General features: G+C 47.9%; 2 protein-coding genes across 2 annotated transcripts in view; one reads left to right on the forward strand and one right to left on the reverse strand.

The window, feature by feature from the left end:
* Window positions 1-2,837, forward strand: part of LOC307184917 (uncharacterized protein) — a gene marked incomplete at its 5' end in the record, with an annotated part of 33,488 nt that extends 30,651 nt beyond the window's left edge. The window contains one exon of the mRNA XM_079918669.1: window positions 1,655-2,837. Within this exon, the coding sequence (XP_079774795.1) occupies window positions 1,655-1,737 (83 nt within the window). The 3' untranslated portion in view covers window positions 1,738-2,837. The remainder of the gene's footprint in view (window positions 1-1,654) is intronic.
* Window positions 1-20,642, reverse strand: part of LOC307183216 (UDP-N-acetylglucosamine--peptide N-acetylglucosaminyltransferase 110 kDa subunit-like) — an 88,969-nt gene that overhangs the window by 55,152 nt on the left and 13,175 nt on the right. The window lies entirely within an intron of this gene.

Below are 20,642 nucleotides of genomic sequence, written 5' to 3' on the forward strand. Positions count from 1 at the left end.
CAAACGTTGATTGAACTGATGACCCCGAGTTATCACGGAAACATTAGATGCACTTGTGGATACATTTCTTAATTTTAGAAAAAAATTCCCGAGTGAAGGTTAAAATAACTCCTCTTCAATTTGTCAGTTAAAAAAACTTCTCCTAACATACAATACCTCATTGCCTAACAATGCCAGATAAATGAAGAATTCCTATGTATTCATGAATGCAGGCTAGTCTGTATATCTTTTGGCAGGTATGACCGTTACCGAGGGTAATGGCCTTGTTTGCTGGCCATGTCCTGTCTCCTAGAAAGTTGTACTTTCCATTTTCTTTCAGTTGGTCCATTGGATATCAGAGGTGAATTTATAAAACTATACTTCCCTTTACACTTACTTTGTTTTGTTTTGTTTTGTTTTACTTGAAGTATAGTTGATTGACAATGTTGTGTTTCAGGTGTACCGCCAAGAGATTCAGATATATATATTTCTTTTTCAGATCCGTTTCCTTTATAGGTTATTACAAGGTATTAAATATAGTTGCCTGTGCTATACAGCAGGACCTCGTAGTTTATCTACTTTATACACAGTATACACTTACTTTGTGTGATCCACGCTGGTCAGACCACATAATTATTTTCACATCTGATATAATTTTTTCAGGTCCAACCTCAAATCTTTGATGAGAAGATATTTTAAAATAAGTTTAGCATGTGTGTGCTCTAAATCCAACAGTAGTTATTAGAGATATGATTTTGCACTAGGTATTCCTCTCTTTTTTGTTCTTGGCCAACCCATTGAAAATTAGTTTTTATTTTCTGGTTGGTTTGCTAGATGTTTATGACTATAATAAACGGGTTAAATTTTCTCTTATATCTTAAAGCACAATCTGAATTAGCAATGGATATTGTGCTATACATAGGGGCTGTGATATAAATATAGTTTCTAACTTCAAAAACATATAGCCTAGAAGGGAACACAGACACATATGCAGCAATTATGGCAACTGCATTTGTTTACTAAGTGAAATAGCACTGAGATGGATAAAGTGCTAGCAAGCCTTGAACAGGCAAATCAGCTTCAAAAATAGATGCGCAGTTCTTTAAAAATCTTTTTAACATTTTTCTGGCTACATGTAGAATATAACTTAGCATAAAAACGGTATGGGTTTGAGGATATGGGGAGGAGGAGGGTTAAGCTGTGACAAAGTGAGAGAGTGGCATGGACATATATACACTACCAAACATAAAATAGATAGCTAGTGGGAAGCAGCCGCTTAGCACAGGGAGATCAGCTTGGTGCTTTGTGACCACCTGGATGGGTGGGATAGGGAGGGTGGGAGGGAGACAAAATAGGGAGGGGTTATGGGGATGTATGTATATGTATAGCTGATTCACTTTGTTATATAGCAGAAACTAACACACCATTGTAAAGCAAATATATTCCAATAAGGTCGTTAAAAATAAATTAAGTAAAAGAAGACTGACTCATCCAATTAAAAAAAAATTCTCTCATCCTGGATTCAAGAGAAGGGATGAAGTAAAAGGATGAGGAAGAACAAGAAGAGGAAATGTGAGCCTGGAGAGGGTAGGAGGAAGAGCAGAAGGCAAATAAGTGTATGTGCTTCCCTTGCCATCCCTGACTTTTTTTTTTTTTTTTTTTTTTGGTGCTTCAGGAAAACCCAAAAGCCAGAGGAGAGCACAGAGGTGCTCACCACTGCATGTGAACAAAAAGGTGGAGAGAAGAGAATGGTGGTAATCTGCGCAGGCAACTGGAGGATGACCTGAGTGCATCTCGCCAGGAAACGGTCCCCGTTCCATAGAAGCCCTGAATATGCCAGGCTCTTATGTTTAGATGGGGGGCCGAAGGCATCTGTGGGGTCACCACATACATCACTCCTGGAGGTGTTGTTCACATTGTGTTCTTTGTAAAGAGTGTCCCTGGTGAGGTTCAACATCTCCCTCTGCAGGACCCAGCCTTGCCCTCCCAACCCGCCGAGGTCAGCAGGCAACATCCCCAGTTAATCACCAAGTGTGGTGAGATATCTGGAGTGGCCCTGGTACCCCCCAGTTCAGGCGTCCTGGGGAAAGGGTGAGGAGGACAGAGGCACCGGGGCTTCTTCTCACGCAAGCAGACAGCTCACCTGGCCCAGCGCTGCTGCATCCCTGTGGGCACGCGGTAGCCCTGGCATCCGGTAGGGGACACTGCAGGATCCACACCTGGCTGGGATTTGCCCACCCCCTGGGGACCCCTCAGCCTCTGTGGAGCCCCACTGAAGGGCCTGGGTCACCTCATGGCACCATTTCTCAACCTGAGGTTCTATAGATTTTCCATAGATGTGTTAAAATTGAATACAACACACACACACACAATGAAGGCAATTCAAAGCAATGCTAATTTAGGATGAGTTAAAGGGCCAGGATTCCAAGTTAATTATGACCTTAAAATTAGATAACAAATACATCTGGTTTTATTACACGCTGAAAAGCAGTGTCTTCTACAAACTTTTCATGTTGGGATACAGCAAAGCTATAGAATTTATGATTCTATGACCACAGCATCAGGATATTTTTAAATTAAAAAGCACAGGCAAGTTTGGCTGGGGTGTTAAAGAAAGAAAAATGATTCTTAGGGGAAAAGGGAACATTGCGGTTCTCTGCCCACTTCCACTGTGCTGATCTCATGATGGGCCGTGTTGCGTGTGGGCTGGAGGGACAGGGTCACTACTCCCACCTGTGTCATCAGACCTCCCACTCACAGCGCCCAGGTGGGAGGGACCCACACTTTTCACCCTGGAGCCCCAGAGCCTCCCCTTTCCTCTGCATCACTTTCACTGTTCAGGGGACCAGTCACTTGAACACCGCCCGACCAAATGCCCAGGTTAAATCGCCCCTGTAGGACAGGTCTCTCTGCTACCAGAACACACTTGGCAAAGAGCAGCAAAGAGGCCCCAGTGCCCTGGGGATGTGAGCCCTGGGGATGTCAGGGCCCAAAGTCACTTGCAGGGTCTGAGTAGCCCCCCTGGGTCCCACACACCGACCCCAGGGAGCCCACCTCCCCACTGACTCCAGTCCCTGCCTTTGTGTGGCAGGTTCTGGTCTGACACCTGTGAGGACTGTGACCTGGAGGCCTCAGCCTGAGACTCAGAGGGGATGGAGCTTGTGCAGTGTCTGGCAGCTTAAATGAGACACGAGTCCAAGGAAGGAGGGCCGCCTCTCTGCTCCCCCTCTGCTCCTGAGTCAGCTAGTGAGTGCCGGTTACTTCCTGTCGGAGCTGTACAGATTTAGCAGAAATTTTAGATACATGTCTTACTTTTAACAGTGAAAGGCTGTTACATCAAGCAAAATTGATCTCCTCCTCGGTTTTTTTTTTTTAAACATTTCTATGTAAGATAACACACAAGTACAGAAAAGCACCCTCCGCAAAGGGAGGGCTCAGTGAATTACAGTGGGCGCTCCACTCTGGGGAGCAGTAGTTTTTCCCTCTGTGAAAGCCCAGATGCTTCTGAGAAGCTCCTCTCAGCTTCCTTACTCTGGCCCGACCTCCACAGCGGAAATCCCAAAGGGACTGGATTCTCCCAGCCCTCCAGCACCCTCCACTACTTTCTGATTGTGCTGCCACACTCATTTTGAGTTATTTGTGTGTAAATCACTGCACTTGGAATATACGTGGAGTAACTGATTTCATTCTTATAACCGAATAAGTCAGCACTTATTCTTCTCCCCTTCTACAGGAGGCAGCCAGGGTGCTGGGGACATCCTGTATATTGAACTGTGTGTTGGTAGCAGATGTGTTTATATTTACAAGAAACCATAAAGCTCTACGCTTAAGATCTGTGCCCTGTACAATACACCAAGGAAACTTCAATTAGAAAGAGATGCCAAAAAAATTTCCCCACAAAACAAACTTCAGGGCCAGGTGGCTTCCTCTGATTTCTACCAAACATTTAAGACAGAAACGATGCCCGTCTCCTACACACTCTTCCAGAGAACAGATACAGAGGGAACACACCCACACTGCTTTCATCGGACCAGGAGAATACTGATGTCGTACCCGCAGCAGATATTACAGGACAGGAGAAATTACAGGCTAAACACTTCTGAATGTCGATGTCAAAATCCAAAAGCAAATATTAGCAGTCTAAATCTAGAGGTTTTCAGAAAGGAAGGAAACTAGGGTTTCGTGGCGGTATTTCCAGTGGTTGATGTGGACAGGATCACTGGGTGTTTGGGTGCTGCCTGGGAACGTGGAGAGAAGGGACAATGCCATCGGGTTAGTGGAATGAACATTTGGTGACAGAGATTAGGAGGGCCTGGGTCATCCTCAGAGACAGTCCTGGGATGGGGTCTCTAGGTTGTGGCTATGGAGGGGTCCCTCTAGAAGGGCATGGGCCTCTCTCCTGTGCCACTGCAGGGTCTAGGGATGGATGAGGAGTTTGTAGGGGCTGGATTTTGATGAGGAAGGATGAGCAGGGAAGGTGCGCCCTCAGAGCCAGTGCAGCCACGGCCCCTCCCCAGCCAGGCCGTAGCCCAGGCTACTCCGACAGTTGCTCACATCAATAGTCAGGCGACAGTGGGGCACGCCAGCTTCACCCACTAAACCACCAAGCACAGCCCAGCAGGCCACTGTCCTCATTAATCAGCACTACCTGTGCATCCAGGGCTGGTTGTTGAAGACCAAGCTAATTTGTTAGAGACGTGCCATGTGGGCAACTGGCTTGGAGAGACCAGGGCTCTGAGCCACGTGGAGACAAGCCGACCACTGGTCAGACCACCAGGAGGCTCACCCAGTGTGTGAAGACGCTGAGGGAGGAGGGACGTAGATGGGACCCCCTGATCCTTCAAGGGACCTTCTTTCAGGGATATTTAAGAGCTGTGGGGTCAGGGATCAACATGTAAGGGAGGCAGCGGGTCAGGCATGGGCCCTCCTGTTGGCTCAGACCCCTCCTGTCCTTGGAGCAACCATGGGGCAGGCAGGAGGATTGGGGTCATGGAGGGAGGGGAGCCCTGGGCTCAGGGGTCCAGAGCACCATCTAGAGGATTCAGGGGTTCAGGGATTTCTGTCCCAGGGAACCAACTACATTCCTGTCCCACATCCATCTGTCATCAGCTTTGCGACTCCGGGAAAGTCACTTAAAATCTCAACATTTTCGTGCCATGTACCATAAAATATGGTTCACAGCACCTGCCATGAGTTCCCCACGGGGCTGATGTGGGGATCACAGGAGATGATGACAGATATTCTTCACAAGCTCTAAAGCATCACACCCATAACCTTCCCCACTCCCCTGCCCTGTGGCATCCAGGTCCCCTCTCTGGAGGCAGCACTACCACATTTCTTGCTTATTCTTCCAGACATTTAATATTTGCACACTTAGGTAGAACTTATGAAGTAACCATCATTTTTCATCAGGGTCTACCTGATTTGCTGTATTAAGCTTCATCATGTAATACTAATAAGTGGGCCCTATTAACGTTTCCATTATCACAGAACAAGGAACTGAGGACAGAGGGTCTGCATAACTTTCCAGGTTCATGTGGCTTCTGGTATGATTTGAATCCAGACCATCAGGCACCAGCCCCCACTCTGTCGGTCACTGTGCTGTGCTCCCTTTCTGTATTATCTCACTAAATAAAGTCATGTCCCCGTGCAGTCAGGCTGCTGGCTATTTTAAGGGCACACCACATTGCAACACCCTCTTCTCAGCCCAGCTTCGATTCACTTGACTCCCCTAGACTCCCCTAGGAAGCTGGTGAACAAAGAGAACAGACGTGTGACCTGGGAATGAATTGACACCTCTGCATGGTCTTCTCCCAGCAACATATCAATAGTTCTCTCAGTTTCTGTCGTGTTTTCCAGGATCATGACTCGGGTACCAAGAAGAAAAGGAAGATTATAAAGGAGTCAAACACAGGATGCACAAGAATATCATCTGCGATCAAGATAATCTGCTGGCCATCTGCAGCAGTGGTTCAGGTACATCAGAATCAGCATCTGGCCAAACAACAAGGTAGGGACACAAATAGCACCCCCACTAACCACTCCATTGAAGGTACTGTGGAAATAATACCAGCAAGTAGATTCAGGAGCAATGGCTGTAGTTTGTACAGCAGAGCCTGGATCTGGCTGAGGGAGGATTGGGCAGGGAAGGTGCCCACTCAGAGCCGGTGCAGCCACTGCCCGCTCTTAGGCAGGCCTTAGTCCAAGCTGCTCAGATGATTGGTCAGTTTCTAGTCAGTGAGACCCTGGGGTCCTGTAAACTTCATCTGTTAAGCCACCAAAACACCAGCCCAGTAGACCCTGTTCCCAGCTAATGAATATTAACTGCTCATCATCCAGGTTTGATCAGTTGAAGATGATGCTAATTCTCTGTGCAACTGTCATGTGGGCAGTTGGTTTGGACTGTCCTGGGTTTTGAGTCAGTTAGGGAGTCAAGTAGACTACTGGTCATTCAGGGTGGTCACCTGACCACCAGGAAGTCTCACTGCAAATCAGCTGCTAGAATCAAGTGCTGAGGGGGAAGGGAGGGGAGATGCACACATATTTGGATACCCCGGTCCATCAGGGGGTCTGCATTTGGGGGAAAGACATTGTATTTGGGGTCAGGGATTGAAACGTAGAGCCAGGAGGTAGGTCCAGATTTGAGCCATTCTCTTGGGCCAGGCACCTCCTCCGAGTACCAGCTGTCTCCCTGCAGCATCCTTGGGGCAGGAGGATGTGTGAAAGGGAGCGAGGAGAGCTCTTGGTTTGTGTATCCAGGGCATGATCTCATGTCCATGTGTTCAGGAATCTCTATCCCTCCCCTGCCTCAGACCCATCACTCATCAGTGTTGTGACTCTGGGCAAGTTACTCAATCTGTCTAAATTTCAGTGCCCTGAACCATAAAATATGGGTCACAGCCCCTACTCTGCCCACCCCACAGTGCATCACAAGAAATAATATTCTTTCCATGAGCTCTAAAACTTCTTACTCATGTCATCAATGTGAAAAAGTAGGCTCTATCCTCCTGTTTGTAGCCTCCTAGGTGCCCTTTCTGGAGACGACCTACTTATTCTTCCAGGCATTTAATACTTGAACATTTATGTAGGTAGCACTTATGAAGTACCCATCATTTTTCTTCAGGCTTTGTATTTACTAATTTTTAGCTTCAGAACATAATACGAATAAGCAGGTCCTACTAATATTTCCATATCCCTGGCCAGGGAACTGAGAAACAGAAGGACTAAGTAACTAACCTTCCTAGGTACACGTGGCGTTCAAATAGTCTATCTATCTATCTATCTATCTATCTATCTATCTATATCTGGATATGTCACATTTTCTTTATCCATTCACCTGTTGGACACTTAGTTGTTTCCTAGTCTTGCTTTGCCTATTTTATTTTATTTTTTTACACACACTGCATGATATGCGGGCCTTAATTCCCTGACCAGGGATCAAACCCATGCCCCCTGCAGTGGAAGTGTGGAGTCTTAACCACTGCACCACCAGGGAAGTCCCCTGCTTTGCCTATTTTAGAATCAGATTATTTGTTTTTGTTTGTTTGTTTGTTTTTTGCTATGGAGTTGTTTGAATTCCTTATAGATTTTGGATATTAACCTCTTATCATACATGTGGTTTGCAAATATTTTTTCCCATTCCTAGGTTGCCTTTTCATTTTGTTGATTGTTTCTTTTGCTCTCCAGGAGCTTTTTAGTTTGATGTAGTCCCATTGGTTGCTTTTTGTTTTTGTTGCTTGTGGTTTTGTTGTCATATCCAAAAAATCATCACCAAGACCAATGTTAAGGAGCTTTCTCTTTATGTTCTCTTCTAGGAGTTTTACAGTTTCAGGTCTTACATTTAAGTCTTTAATCCATTTCAAGTTAATTTTTACAAATGGTGTAAGATAGGGGTCCACTTTCTTTGTTTTGCATGTGGGTATCCAGTTTTGCCAACACCATTTACTGAAGAGACTATCTTTTCCCTGTTGAGTATTCTTGGATCCCTGTCAATTAGTTGCCTGTATGTGTGTGGATTTATTTCTCAGCTCTTGATTCTGTTGCATGGTGTATGTGTCTGTTTTCATGCCAGTACCATACTATTTTGATTACTCTAGCTTTGTAGTATAATTTGAAATCAGGAAAAGTGTTGCCTCCAGCTTTGTTCTTCTTTCTCAGGATTGCTGTGGCTTTTGAAGTCTATTGCAGTTCCATACGAATTTTAGGATTGTTCTTTCTATTTATGTAAAAAATGTCATTGGAATTTTGATAGGGATTGCACTGGATCTGTAGATTGTTTTAGGTTGTATGGACATATACTCTCTGAGTGAGATGTGCATGTAAATGATTTGCCTAAGACTTATTAAAGCAAAATGAAAAAGTCAAAGAAACTGCTACATTAGAAAATACTAAACGTGTAGAGTATGGGCGGCTGGTGTGTGCTCGGGATGACCCAGCCCCCTCCAGGCCAGAGAAGTGGGTGGGAAGTAGCAATTACAACAGACAAGGATGACCCTCCCTGTTTACCCCTCCCTCTGGGCCCATTTTATTCCAGGCTGCATCGTTTAAACTCAAAACACACTTTTAATATAGGGCCCTTGTAGCCATCTTGTTGTGCTACTCTTCACAACCCATGAGCAGGGTCACAGGAAACTGTCAACAGGTCTGGCTTTCCATGTTACCACTCATACAAGCCAGTGCTTTTCCACACTTGATCTACAGATCACAGACACGTGAGGATTATGCAAAAGAACAAGAACAAAGCTTTATTGTAAGTTTCACATCGAAACAGGGTCCACACGAGGCCCAGCCTGGGAGGAGGTGGACACTGATGGCCTCACCCCAAAGTTATTGGCTCAGGCCAACTTCCTCCTCTTAAACCCCAAGGTAATGAATGGAGACCTGGAGGAGAATGACTTGGTCGATGGCCCAGTGGTTTTTTGTCCAGCCAAGCCCTGGGCAGGTGATGAGGGGGCCCTAAGAGCAAGGCTGCACCTTGCTGTGCCCACTGTGGAGCTGAGGCTGATAGGAGTAGAGGCTGGATCCGACACACCCCTAAAGTCAGCCTTGGCTGGGCATGGGCTGCGCCCTCCGCTGGAAGTAGGGGGGCCCTGCCTGGGTGCGCCCCCAGGGATGTGATGTAAGATGGGGGCAGTAGTGCCTCCAGACCTAGGCTGCTTCTTAGGGCTAGGTCCCATGGTCACCGTGGGGTGGCTCTGGTGAGGCGGGCCCCAGGAGTTCAGGCCCATGCTGCCCCCATTGCTGTGTGTGGTGCTCGGGGGCCCCCTCTTTCTTGCCGTAACTCTGAGAGCTGCAAAAATGCAGCTCAGATCTGCGGGGCCGCCCAAAACTGGGGGGCTTGGAGCAGAGGCAAAGGCTGGAGCTTTCCGTTTCCTGGGGAAGAGCTGGGGAGAGCTGCCCAGGTCCCCGATGGCATAGGTCTCATCCCGCAGCGCACTGTTGATGCGCCGGAACGCTGCTTCCTTCTCCGAGTCTAGGTCTTCGGCGGTGACCCGGAAACCCGGCTCAGGGGCTGGGGGCAGCCTCAGAGGCTCCCCTCGCCTGTGCGGCAGCAGAGGAATCCTGCGTTTTCGGGGCCTGGGACTGTCAGATGTGCAGGAGCCCTTCCTCCAGGGCCCTTTCTGCCCTCTTGCTGCCTCTGCATTTTTGTCAGGTTGGCTTTTCCTCTGGGAAACCACCGGAGCTGCAGAGGGCGATGGAGGACCCTCCTCGCGCCCTGTCTTTGCAGACTTCTGGGGCAGCCCTTGCGGTATGGCGGGACCCCTCCTTCTTTCCACTGGCAGGAAACCTCGGGTGGAGCTATATGAGCTCGTGATGGCGTTTCTTTGGGGGCAGGAACTCATACAAGAGGTCTGCTGTTTCCTGGCGGATCTGTCCTCTGCCCACTTGGCGTGGAGGTCTCTCTGCAGAGGTCCAGGCCTGGGCACGAAGAAAGAGCCCCCCAGGGGCCTAAATGCAGATCGTGCGCCCCCGGTGTCATCGGGGCCGCTTCTCTGGTCTTCGTTCCTCCCTGTGACTGTGGGGACTTCCTCCTGCTCGGCCATCCCTTGCCCGCTCTCCTCCAGGGCCCTCAACACCGTCTTCTCTGTGCTGTAGTTGTAGTTCGGGACACAGCTGGGTGTCGTGGCCGGCACTGGCTGCCCCTGCGCCACACTGACAGTGACTGTGTCCACTGTGGACACTGAGCTGCGGGACGTCGTGGAGGTGCGAGCACCCATCTCTGCCTTCTTCCGATGGCCTCGCCTGAAGATGGAGATAAGGATCCCCATAAGGAGTGCAGCGTCTGCGGGATGGTAGAATGGGGTCTCAGAGACTCTGTGGCAAAGCGTAGATGCAGAGTCACTGGACACTTGTGGGCTGGCCTGCGAGTGGATAGCCGGCCATAGACAGCTGGGTGACCCGGGCCGGCCACGGGAAGTCGGTGGGCGCGGGGAGCGGGCTGGGGGCAGCCGAGCCCTCCTGGCAGGTGCTGGTCCCCCAGTGCCCGGTGTGAGGGTGAGGGGCAGGGCCTACCTAAGTAACTGCTCCTAGAGAACATGGGTGAGGTCGGTCCGTGGATAGAGAGAGCTGGGCTCCGGGCACTCTCCTTCAGCTGCCAACTCGGCCAAAAGCGGAGTGCGCTCTCTTTGGCCTGTTGCCTTTTTATACTCTGAAACCTGTGAGCGAACAATGGGCGTGCGTTGGCGGGGCGCAAAAGTTTAGGGAGGGGTGGCGCATGCGCAGAGTACACGTCAGGCCCTGGGGCGCACAGGTGAGGATGCGCGCCCCTGGACCGTCTAGCGCTTCTGAATCTCCCGGGGGTCTGAGGGCTGGAGGTGTTTGCCTTGAGGGTGATGAGCTTCTTGGCAGGACAGCTGGCCCTTCTCCCCTGGCCGTGCCCCAGTGCTGTCGGGGTAACTAACTGTACTGGACGGGATCCCCGCCCAGCAAAGTGGGGCAAGGTCGCTGGCTGTGCAGCTCCCACAAGAGGCGGCAGCTTTGGCAGCAGCGCCTCTGCGTCCTCCTGCCCTTTCCCCTGGCGGCACTGGAGGGGAGAGCCGCTAAGAACGGAAGTGCCCACACCATCCAGATCCTGCTGGGGTGACACCTGAAGTGGTGACCAGGGCTGGCTGAGAGGGCCATACTTACCATATGACCCAAAAACCCACTCCTAGGCAATTAACCAAGAGAAAAACTTTTCACAAAACACATATGTGAATGTTTTACCTATCTTGTCCACAATTCCTAAATATAGGACTATTGAGGTTATCCAATTTTCTTGAGTTTGTCATTTTTTAATTGTTCTTGGAATAACACTATGTATACGTATTGTTTCACAGTCTAGAGTTAATATTTTACCAATTAAATAAAATTCAGAAGGCTTACATCCATATAGATTCTTTTACCTTCCACTCTTTGTTATAGCTGTCATATGTGTCACATTTATATGACGTCAACGCCACCCTCTGAGACTGTGGTATCCTTTTTTCATACATATACAGGGAATTGCCTGGCGGTCCAGTGGTTAGGACTCAGCACTTTCACTGCTGGGGCCCCGGGTTCAGTCCCTGGTAGGGCAACTAAGATCCCGCAGGCCACGCAGGCGTGGCCAAAAAAAAAAAAAAAAAAGTCATACATATACAAAATAATGTAAGAGGGTAATTTTTCCAGATACTTGCCATTTTTGTTGCCCTTCCTTTGTTCCTGAAGTTGCAAGCTTACTTCTTTGTTGTGTCATTTCACTTCAGCCTGAAGAAGTTCCTTTCATGTAATATTGTTATAGCAAATTGTCTGGTGATGAATTCTCTTAGTTTTCTCTCATCTCCATCAGACTTCATTTTGGCTTTTGTTTGACTTTCAGTCTTTAAGGATATCCTTGCTTTAAGGATATCATATCCTGGTTGGTCTTTTCCTTTAATACTTTAAAGATGTTATTCCATTCTTTTCTGGTCTCTGTTTTCTGATGAGAAATCACACTCCTTCAAGTTGACATTCTGTGATGTATAACAGGTCGGTTATACAAGATTATTCTTCACCTTGGCTTTTTTATCAGGTTGTGTGTCAGGGTGAAGCTTTCTGAGCTTAGGTCTGTGTCTTGAAATCAGTGACGTTTTCAACTATTCTTTTCCTCATATATTTTCTTCTGCACCTTTCCTTCAGACCCTCCAACGGCACAAAAGTTAGAACTTGCAATATTGTTTCACATGTCTCTGAGACTTAATTTTTGTTCAGTCATTTATCCCCCTTCAGTTGTCACCCCAGCAGGATCTGGTTGGCTTGGGCACTTCTGGGTTTTTTTTTTTTTGCACTTCTGTTCTTAGCGGCTCTCTCCTCCAATGTTACCAGGTGGGAGGGCAGGCGGACGCACAGCCGCTGATGCCAAATCTGCCACCTCGGGCGGCGGCTGCTGAGCCAGGTACCCTGCTCTCCAGCTTTCCTGCTCTGGTGGCCGGGGACCCATCCTGTACAGTTAGAGCCGGCCGGGAGAGAAGGGGCAGCTGCCCTGCCAAGAAGCTCATCACCCTCAAGGCAAACACCTCCAGCCCTCAGACCCCCGGGGAGATTCAGAAGCGCTAGACGGTCCAGGGGCGCGCATCCTCACCTGTGCGCCCCAGGGCCTGACGTGTACTCTGCGCATGCGCCACCCCTCCCTAAACTTTTGCGCCCCGCCAACGCACGCCCATTGTTCGCTCACAGGTTTCAGAGCTGCATCCCAGCAACAGGCCAAAGAGAGCGCACTCCGCTTTTGGCCGAGTTGGCAGCTGAAGGAGAGTGCTCGGAGCCCAGCTCTCTAACCAAGAACCAACCTCACCCAAGTTCTCTAGGGGCAGTTACTTAGGTAGGCCCTGCCCCTCACCCTCACACCGGGCACTGGGGGACCAGCACCTGCCAGGAGGGTTCGGCTGCCCCCAGCCCGCTCCCCGCGCCCACCGACTTCCCGTGGCCGGCCCGGGTCACCCAGCTGTCTATGGCCGGCTATCCACTCGCAGGCCAGCCCACAAGTGTCCAGTGACTCTGCATCTACGCTTTGCCACAGAGTCTCTGAGACCCCGTTCTACCATCCCGCAGACGCTGCACTCCTTATGGGGATCCTTATCTCCATCTTCAGGCGAGGCCATCGGAAGAAGGCAGAGATGGGTGCTCGCACCTCCACGACGTCCCGCAGCTCAGTGTCCGCAGTGGACACAGTCACTGTCAGTGTGGCGCAGGGGCAGCCAGTGCCGGCCACGACACCCAGCTGTGTCCCGAACTACAACTACAGCACAGAGAAGACGGTGTTGAGGGCCCTGGAGGAGAGCGGGCAAGGGATGGCCGAGCAGGAGGAAGTCCCCACAGTCACAGGGAGGAACGAAGACCAGAGAAGCGGCCCCGATGACACCGGGGGCGCACGATCTGCATTTAGGCCCCTGGGGGGCTCTTCCTTCGTGCCCAGGCCTGGACCTCTGCAGAGAGACCTCCACACCAAATGGGCAGAAGACAGATCCACCAGGAAACTGTAGACCACTTGTATGAGCTCCTGCCCCCAAAGAAACGCCATCACGAGCTCATATAGCTCCACCCGAGGTTTCCCGCCAGTGAAGAGAAGGAGGGGTCCCACCATACCGCAAGGGCTGCCCCAGAAGTCTGCAAAGAAAGGGAGCAAGGAGGGTCCTCCATCGCCCTCTGCAGCTCCGGTGGTTTCCCAGAGGAAAAACCAGCCTGACAAAGATGCAGAGACAAGAGTGCAGAAAGGGCCCTGGAGGAACGGCTCCCGCACATCTGACAGTCCCAGGCCCCGAAAACGCAGGATTCCTCTGCTGCCGCACCGGCAAGGGGAGCCTCTGAGGCTGCCCCCAGGCCCTGAGCTGGGTTTCCCTGTTGCCGCTGAAGACCTAGACTCCGAGAAGGAAGCAGCGTTCCGGCGCATCAACAGTGCGCTGCGGGGTGAGACCTAGGCCACTGGTGGCCTGGGCGCCATGCAGCCTTCCTGTCCCTTTCTGCTGCCTGCTGCAGGGGCTGCTTCTCCGCAGAAAATGTTTCATAGTTATTTCTATTTTAATATGATCATGGTACATTAAAATGTATTAGTGCTTGCCTGTGAACACTAAGGTCACTTGACTTGTAATTTTCTATATTGTTCTATATTTTTGTGACTAAAGGCATTACTTGGGGTAATTAAAAGAATATCTTGAAGCGATTTTGGCTTTTGATCTGCCACTAATTCCTATTTAACCTTAATTCAGGGGTCGGATTCTTTGACCCAAGGAAACAGAATAGTATAAAAAGAAAGAATGTGAGTGTCAGATGATGGCAGTGATTAAGTATAGCAAGAGACGCCTTTGCAAAAGTTACTGTTGGTCCCAGAAGACTCTCACTTAGCTGTGTGACCCTGGGCAAGTCACTTCACCTAAATCTCTGAATTATAGGGCTGTACTGATGATTTAAAAGTGACTGAGCACGGTGGACACTCGGAAATCCTGGGTTCTCAATAAAGCCACTGCCCTGCTCTTTGGTCCTTTGGAATTACTAGATTAGTAAAATTTATACTTGACAGTAATTTTCGCTTAAAGTTTATTTTGTCTATTTCATCTCAGCCTTTTGGCTAAGATCAAGTGTAGTATCTGTTCTTGTCAATTTAAATAGCAAGAGAAAAGAAAGGAAAATAACGGGCATGCCCCCACACTTTTCAGACAATAGGAGCCTCTTAACCTGTTCCTTTGTCCAGAGACACAGGCCATTTCTCAGTGAAGGCCTCTGCCATCACTGAGGTTGCAGGGGAGATGTGGTAACTGGGAAGAAAAAGACCAATGGGGATGACCCCCTCACTCCTCAACATCCAAGCCCCCCACTTTCTCACTTGTCTGGCTAGAAATAAAAGGTTGATCCCATGGTTTTAACTTTCAGCTGTTGCTGGACTTTGGGTGCCTTGCGTAAACTGGGAGACAGAGGCAGGAAAAAAACCCCACCATAATCACCCTGTTATGGGCTGTTATTCAACTTTGGACTTCCAGGCCCCATCTGCCTGTTAGCATTCACTTCTTAGAGTTTCAAGTGCATGCTGTTTGTCCTCTATCTTGCCCCATGCGGCTCTCAAGCCCTCGTAATATGACCACATTTCTCGTGCCACATGTAAAAATTCTAACACTTTGCAGATACTGAATTAAAAATCTATTATTTACATTGACTTCACCATTTTCATTTTCCTGGTGTGTTCAGTAGAAAATTCAAAATTACATAAGTGCCTGGCATTATGTATTTTTTGGTGAGCAGTGATCCAGAGGATGGAAATGTATGCCTCCTTCGACTCCTTAAACTTAACCCCACTCTGGGGCAATGTCCCAGCCAGGCAGAAACTGCAGTGTGTCTTGGAGAAGGTCTTTTGCATTGAGATAGTAGGATGCTCTTTTAGCTTCAAGAACTTGGATGTTGTTGAGTTTAACCTGGTATAAGTTCAAATTAGAGTGTTTTAATTTTAGGATGTTAAAGGTAATCCCCATGGTAAACACAAAGAAAATAGCTATAGAATAGTCCCAAAAGGAAGTGAGAAAGTAATTTAAATATTTTATTGTAAGAAATCAGCTAAACACACACAACGAAAGATAGGAATGCAGGAAATGAGGGGCAAAAAAGCTTTGGGCAGATGGAAAAGAAACAGCACAATAGCAGAAATAAGTCTTTTTTTTGTCAGCAGTTACTTTAAATATAAATGGATTAAACACTCCAATCAAAATACAGAGATTGGCGGAATAGGTAAAAACATATGATCCAACTATATGCTGTCTACAAGAGACTTAATTGAGATCAAAAGACTCAAGCAGGTTGAAAGTTAAAGGATAGAAAAAGGAATTCCAACCTCAGTGAGAAAACTCAAATAGTAACCAAAAGAGAGCAGGAGTGTCTATACCAATATCAGACAAAATAGACTTTGAATTTAAAATGGATGAAAGCGTTAAATATAAGAGTTAAACTATACAAAGTTCTGAAGAAAAAAAGAGGTAAATCTTCATAGTCTTGGATTTGGCAATGAACTCTTAAATATGATAGCAAAAGCACAGGCAACAAAAGGAAAAAGAAATTGGACTTTATCAAAATTAAAATCCTTTGTGTTTCAAAGAACACCATCAAGAAAGACATAATACAACCTTCAGAATGAAGGAAAATGTTTGCAAGTCATATATCAGATAAAGCCTAGTATTCAGAATATGTAAAGAACACTGGCAACTCAATAAAATGTCAAATAACCAAATTTTAAGAATGAGAAAAAGAATCTGCATAGATACTGCTCCAAAGAAGAGACACAAATTGCCAATAAGCACATGAAAACATGTCCAAAATTATTAGTCAAAATCATGCAAACTGAAACCACAGTGAGATACCACTTCATACCCAGTATTGTGCCATATAATTTTTTTAAAAACAAGGGTTGGTAATGATGTGGGCAAACTGGCACTTTCAAGCATCGCTGGTGCAAATATGAAAAAGAAAATAGTTTGGCCATTCCTCAAAAAGTTCAACACAGAGATACAGTATGGCCCAGGAACTCCACTCCCAGGTATATGTCCAGGAGAAATAAAAAACATATGTTCACACAAAAACTTGTACATGAGTGTTACATTGTCGTATCATTATTCATAATAGTCAAAAAGTGGAAACAACCCAACTATTCACCAACTGAGGAATGGAAAAATAAAATGTGTTATATCCATACAATGAATATTATTCAGCCATTAAAAGGGTGAAGGACAGATACATGCTACAACCTGGATGCACCTTGAATACATTTTGCTTACTGCAAAAGTCAGACACAGAAGTCCGCACATTGTGTGGTTCTTTTCATATGAAATGTCCAGCATAGGAAAATCAATAGGGACAGAAAGACCCAGGGCTGGGGTGAAAGGGGAGGACAGAATGAGAATGACTGATACTAGGTATGAGGTTTCTCTTGGGGATGATGAAAATGTACTGGAATTAGAGATGTTGATTGCAAAACCTGAGTACACTAAAAGCAGCCGAATCACACAGTTAATAAAAAATGTGGGGCTTCCCTGGTGACGCAGTGGTTGAGAGTCCGCCTGCCGGTGCAGGGGACGCGGGTTCATACCCTGGTCCGGGAAGATCCCACATGTCGCGTAAGCGGCTGGGCCCATGGGCCATGGCCACTGAGCCTGCGCGTCCGGAGCCTGTGCTCCGCAACGGGAGAGGCCACAGCAGTGAGAGGCCTGTGTACCGCCAAAAATATATATATATATGAATTGATGGAATATGGATTATATCTCAATCAAAAGATAATATGACAACATTTTTATAGTCATTACTCTTGATCAGTTTCAGGATGGAATTCCCACAGTGACTTCAATGGAGTGGCTTGTATGGGATGATATTTGAGGCTCAACCCTTTGGGACTAGATGTTCATTTTGAGCTGTTGAATGACGGTGAGGGCAAGCCAGTATATTTTCTTCACGGAGGATCAATCCCCATATGTATCCTTGGTTTGAATCCTTGTCTTTTTCTCTTCATATTCCTGAAACAAGTTCCTAGGAAATACATTCACAATAGTGAGAGGTGTTGACACCTTCCTGGCAAAAGCCTTAACTTATTCACAGGTGAAACTTCAGATCTCCTTATTACTAGCTGCCCGGGGAGTCCCCTGAAGCAAAGTAGGGCTTATGAAGATGGACCTTGCATTTTAGCGTGCACTTAAAATACCCAACAGGCTGATCACACGGGGAAAATAACTTTATTTACATGAGACAAGTACAAAGTCAGCACAACACAAAGAGGGAGAGTATGGGTGCTGGTGCCTGATGGCCTGAAATCAAATCCTATTTGAACGCCACGTGTACCTGGGAAGGTTAGTAACTTAGCCCTTCTGTTTCTCAGTTCCCTGGCCAGGGATATGGAAATATTAGTAGGACCTGCTTATTCGTATTATGTTCTGAGGCTAAAAATTAGTAAATACAAAGCCTGAAGAAAAATGATGGGTACTTCATAAGTGCTACCTACATAAATGTTCAAGTATTAAATGCCTGGAAGAATAAGTAGGTCGTCTCCAGAAAGGGCACCTAGGAGGCTACAAACAGGAGGATAGAGCCTACTTTTTCACATTGATGACATGAGTAAGAAGTTTTAGAGCTCATGGAAAGAATATTATTTCTTGTGATGCACTGTGGGGTGGGCAGAGTAGGGGCTGTGACCCATATTTTATGGTTCAGGGCACTGAAATTTAGACAGATTGAGTAACTTGCCCAGAGTCACAACACTGATGAGTGATGGGTCTGAGGCAGGGGAGGGATAGAGATTCCTGAACACATGGACATGAGATCATGCCCTGGATACACAAACCAAGAGCTCTCCTCGCTCCCTTTCACACATCCTCCTGCCCCAAGGATGCTGCAGGGAGACAGCTGGTACTCGGAGGAGGTGCCTGGCCCAAGAGAATGGCTCAAATCTGGACCTACCTCCTGGCTCTACGTTTCAATCCCTGACCCCAAATACAATGTCTTTCCCCCAAATGCAGACCCCCTGATGGACCGGGGTATCCAAATATGTGTGCATCTCCCCTCCCTTCCCCCTCAGCACTTGATTCTAGCAGCTGATTTGCAGTGAGACTTCCTGGTGGTCAGGTGACCACCCTGAATGACCAGTAGTCTACTTGACTCCCTAACTGACTCAAAACCCAGGACAGTCCAAACCAACTGCCCACATGACAGTTGCACAGAGAATTAGCATCATCTTCAACTGATCAAACCTGGATGATGAGCAGTTAATATTCATTAGCTGGGAACAGGGTCTACTGGGCTGGTGTTTTGGTGGCTTAACAGATGAAGTTTACAGGACCCCAGGGTCTCACTGACTAGAAACTGACCAATCATCTGAGCAGCTTGGACTAAGGCCTGCCTAAGAGCGGGCAGTGGCTGCACCGGCTCTGAGTGGGCACCTTCCCTGCCCAATCCTCCCTCAGCCAGATCCAGGCTCTGCTGTACAAACTACAGCCATTGCTCCTGAATCTACTTGCTGGTATTATTTCCACAGTACCTTCAATGGAGTGGTTAGTGGGGGTGCTATTTGTGTCCCTACCTTGTTGTTTGGCCAGATGCTGATTCTGATGTACCTGAACCACTGCTGCAGATGGCCAGCAGATTATCTTGATCGCAGATGATATTCTTGTGCATCCTGTGTTTGACTCCTTTATAATCTTCCTTTTCTTCTTGGTACCCGAGTCATGATCCTGGAAAACACGACAGAAACTGAGAGAACTATTGATATGTTGCTGGGAGAAGACCATGCAGAGGTGTCAATTCATTCCCAGGTCACACGTCTGTTCTCTTTGTTCACCAGCTTCCTAGGGGAGTCTAGGGGAGTCAAGTGAATCGAAGCTGGGCTGAGAAGAGGGTGTTGCAATGTGGTGTGCCCTTAAAATAGCCAGCAGCCTGACTGCACGGGGACATGACTTTATTTAGTGAGATAATACAGAAAGGGAGCACAGCACAGTGACCGACAGAGTGGGGGCTGGTGCCTGATGGTCTGGATTCAAATCATACCAGAAGCCACATGAACCTGGAAAGTTATGCAGACCCTCTGTCCTCAGTTCCTTGTTCTGTGATAATGGAAACGTTAATAGGGCCCACTTATTAGTATTACATGATGAAGCTTAATACAGCAAATCAGGTAGACCCTGATGAAAAATGATGGTTACTTCATAAGTTCTACCTAAGTGTGCAAATATTAAATGTCTGGAAGAATAAGCAAGAAATGTGGTAGTGCTGCCTCCAGAGAGGGGACCTGGATGCCACAGGGCAGGGGAGTGGGGAAGGTTATGGGTGTGATGCTTTAGAGCTTGTGAAGAATATCTGTCATCATCTCCTGTGATCCCCACATCAGCCCCGTGGGGAACTCATGGCAGGTGCTGTGAACCATATTTTATGGTACATGGCACGAAAATGTTGAGATTTTAAGTGACTTTCCCGGAGTCGCAAAGCTGATGACAGATGGATGTGGGACAGGAATGTAGTTGGTTCCCTGGGACAGAAATCCCTGAACCCCTGAATCCTCTAGATGGTGCTCTGGACCCCTGAGCCCAGGGCTCCCCTCCCTCCATGACCCCAATCCTCCTGCCTGCCCCATGGTTGCTCCAAGGACAGGAGGGGTCTGAGCCAACAGGAGGGCCCATGCCTGACCCGCTGCCTCCCTTACATGTTGATCCCTGACCCCACAGCTCTTAAATATCCCTGAAAGAAGGTCCCTTGAAGGATCAGGGGGTCCCATCTACGTCCCTCCTCCCTCAGCGTCTTCACACACTGGGTGAGCCTCCTGGTGGTCTGACCAGTGGTCGGCTTGTCTCCACGTGGCTCAGAGCCCTGGTCTCTCCAAGCCAGTTGCCCACATGGCACGTCTCTAACAAATTAGCTTGGTCTTCAACAACCAGCCCTGGATGCACAGGTAGTGCTGATTAATGAGGACAGTGGCCTGCTGGGCTGTGCTTGGTGGTTTAGTGGGTGAAGCTGGCGTGCCCCACTGTCGCCTGACTATTGATGTGAGCAACTGTCGGAGTAGCCTGGGCTACGGCCTGGCTGGGGAGGGGCCGTGGCTGCACTGGCTCTGAGGGCGCACCTTCCCTGCTCATCCTTCCTCATCAAAATCCAGCCCCTACAAACTCCTCATCCATCCCTAGACCCTGCAGTGGCACAGGAGAGAGGCCCATGCC

This window comes from Stenella coeruleoalba, assembly GCF_951394435.1.
Source record: "Stenella coeruleoalba genome assembly, chromosome: 3".
In the NCBI taxonomy this organism is placed as follows: Eukaryota; Metazoa; Chordata; class Mammalia; order Artiodactyla; family Delphinidae; genus Stenella; species Stenella coeruleoalba.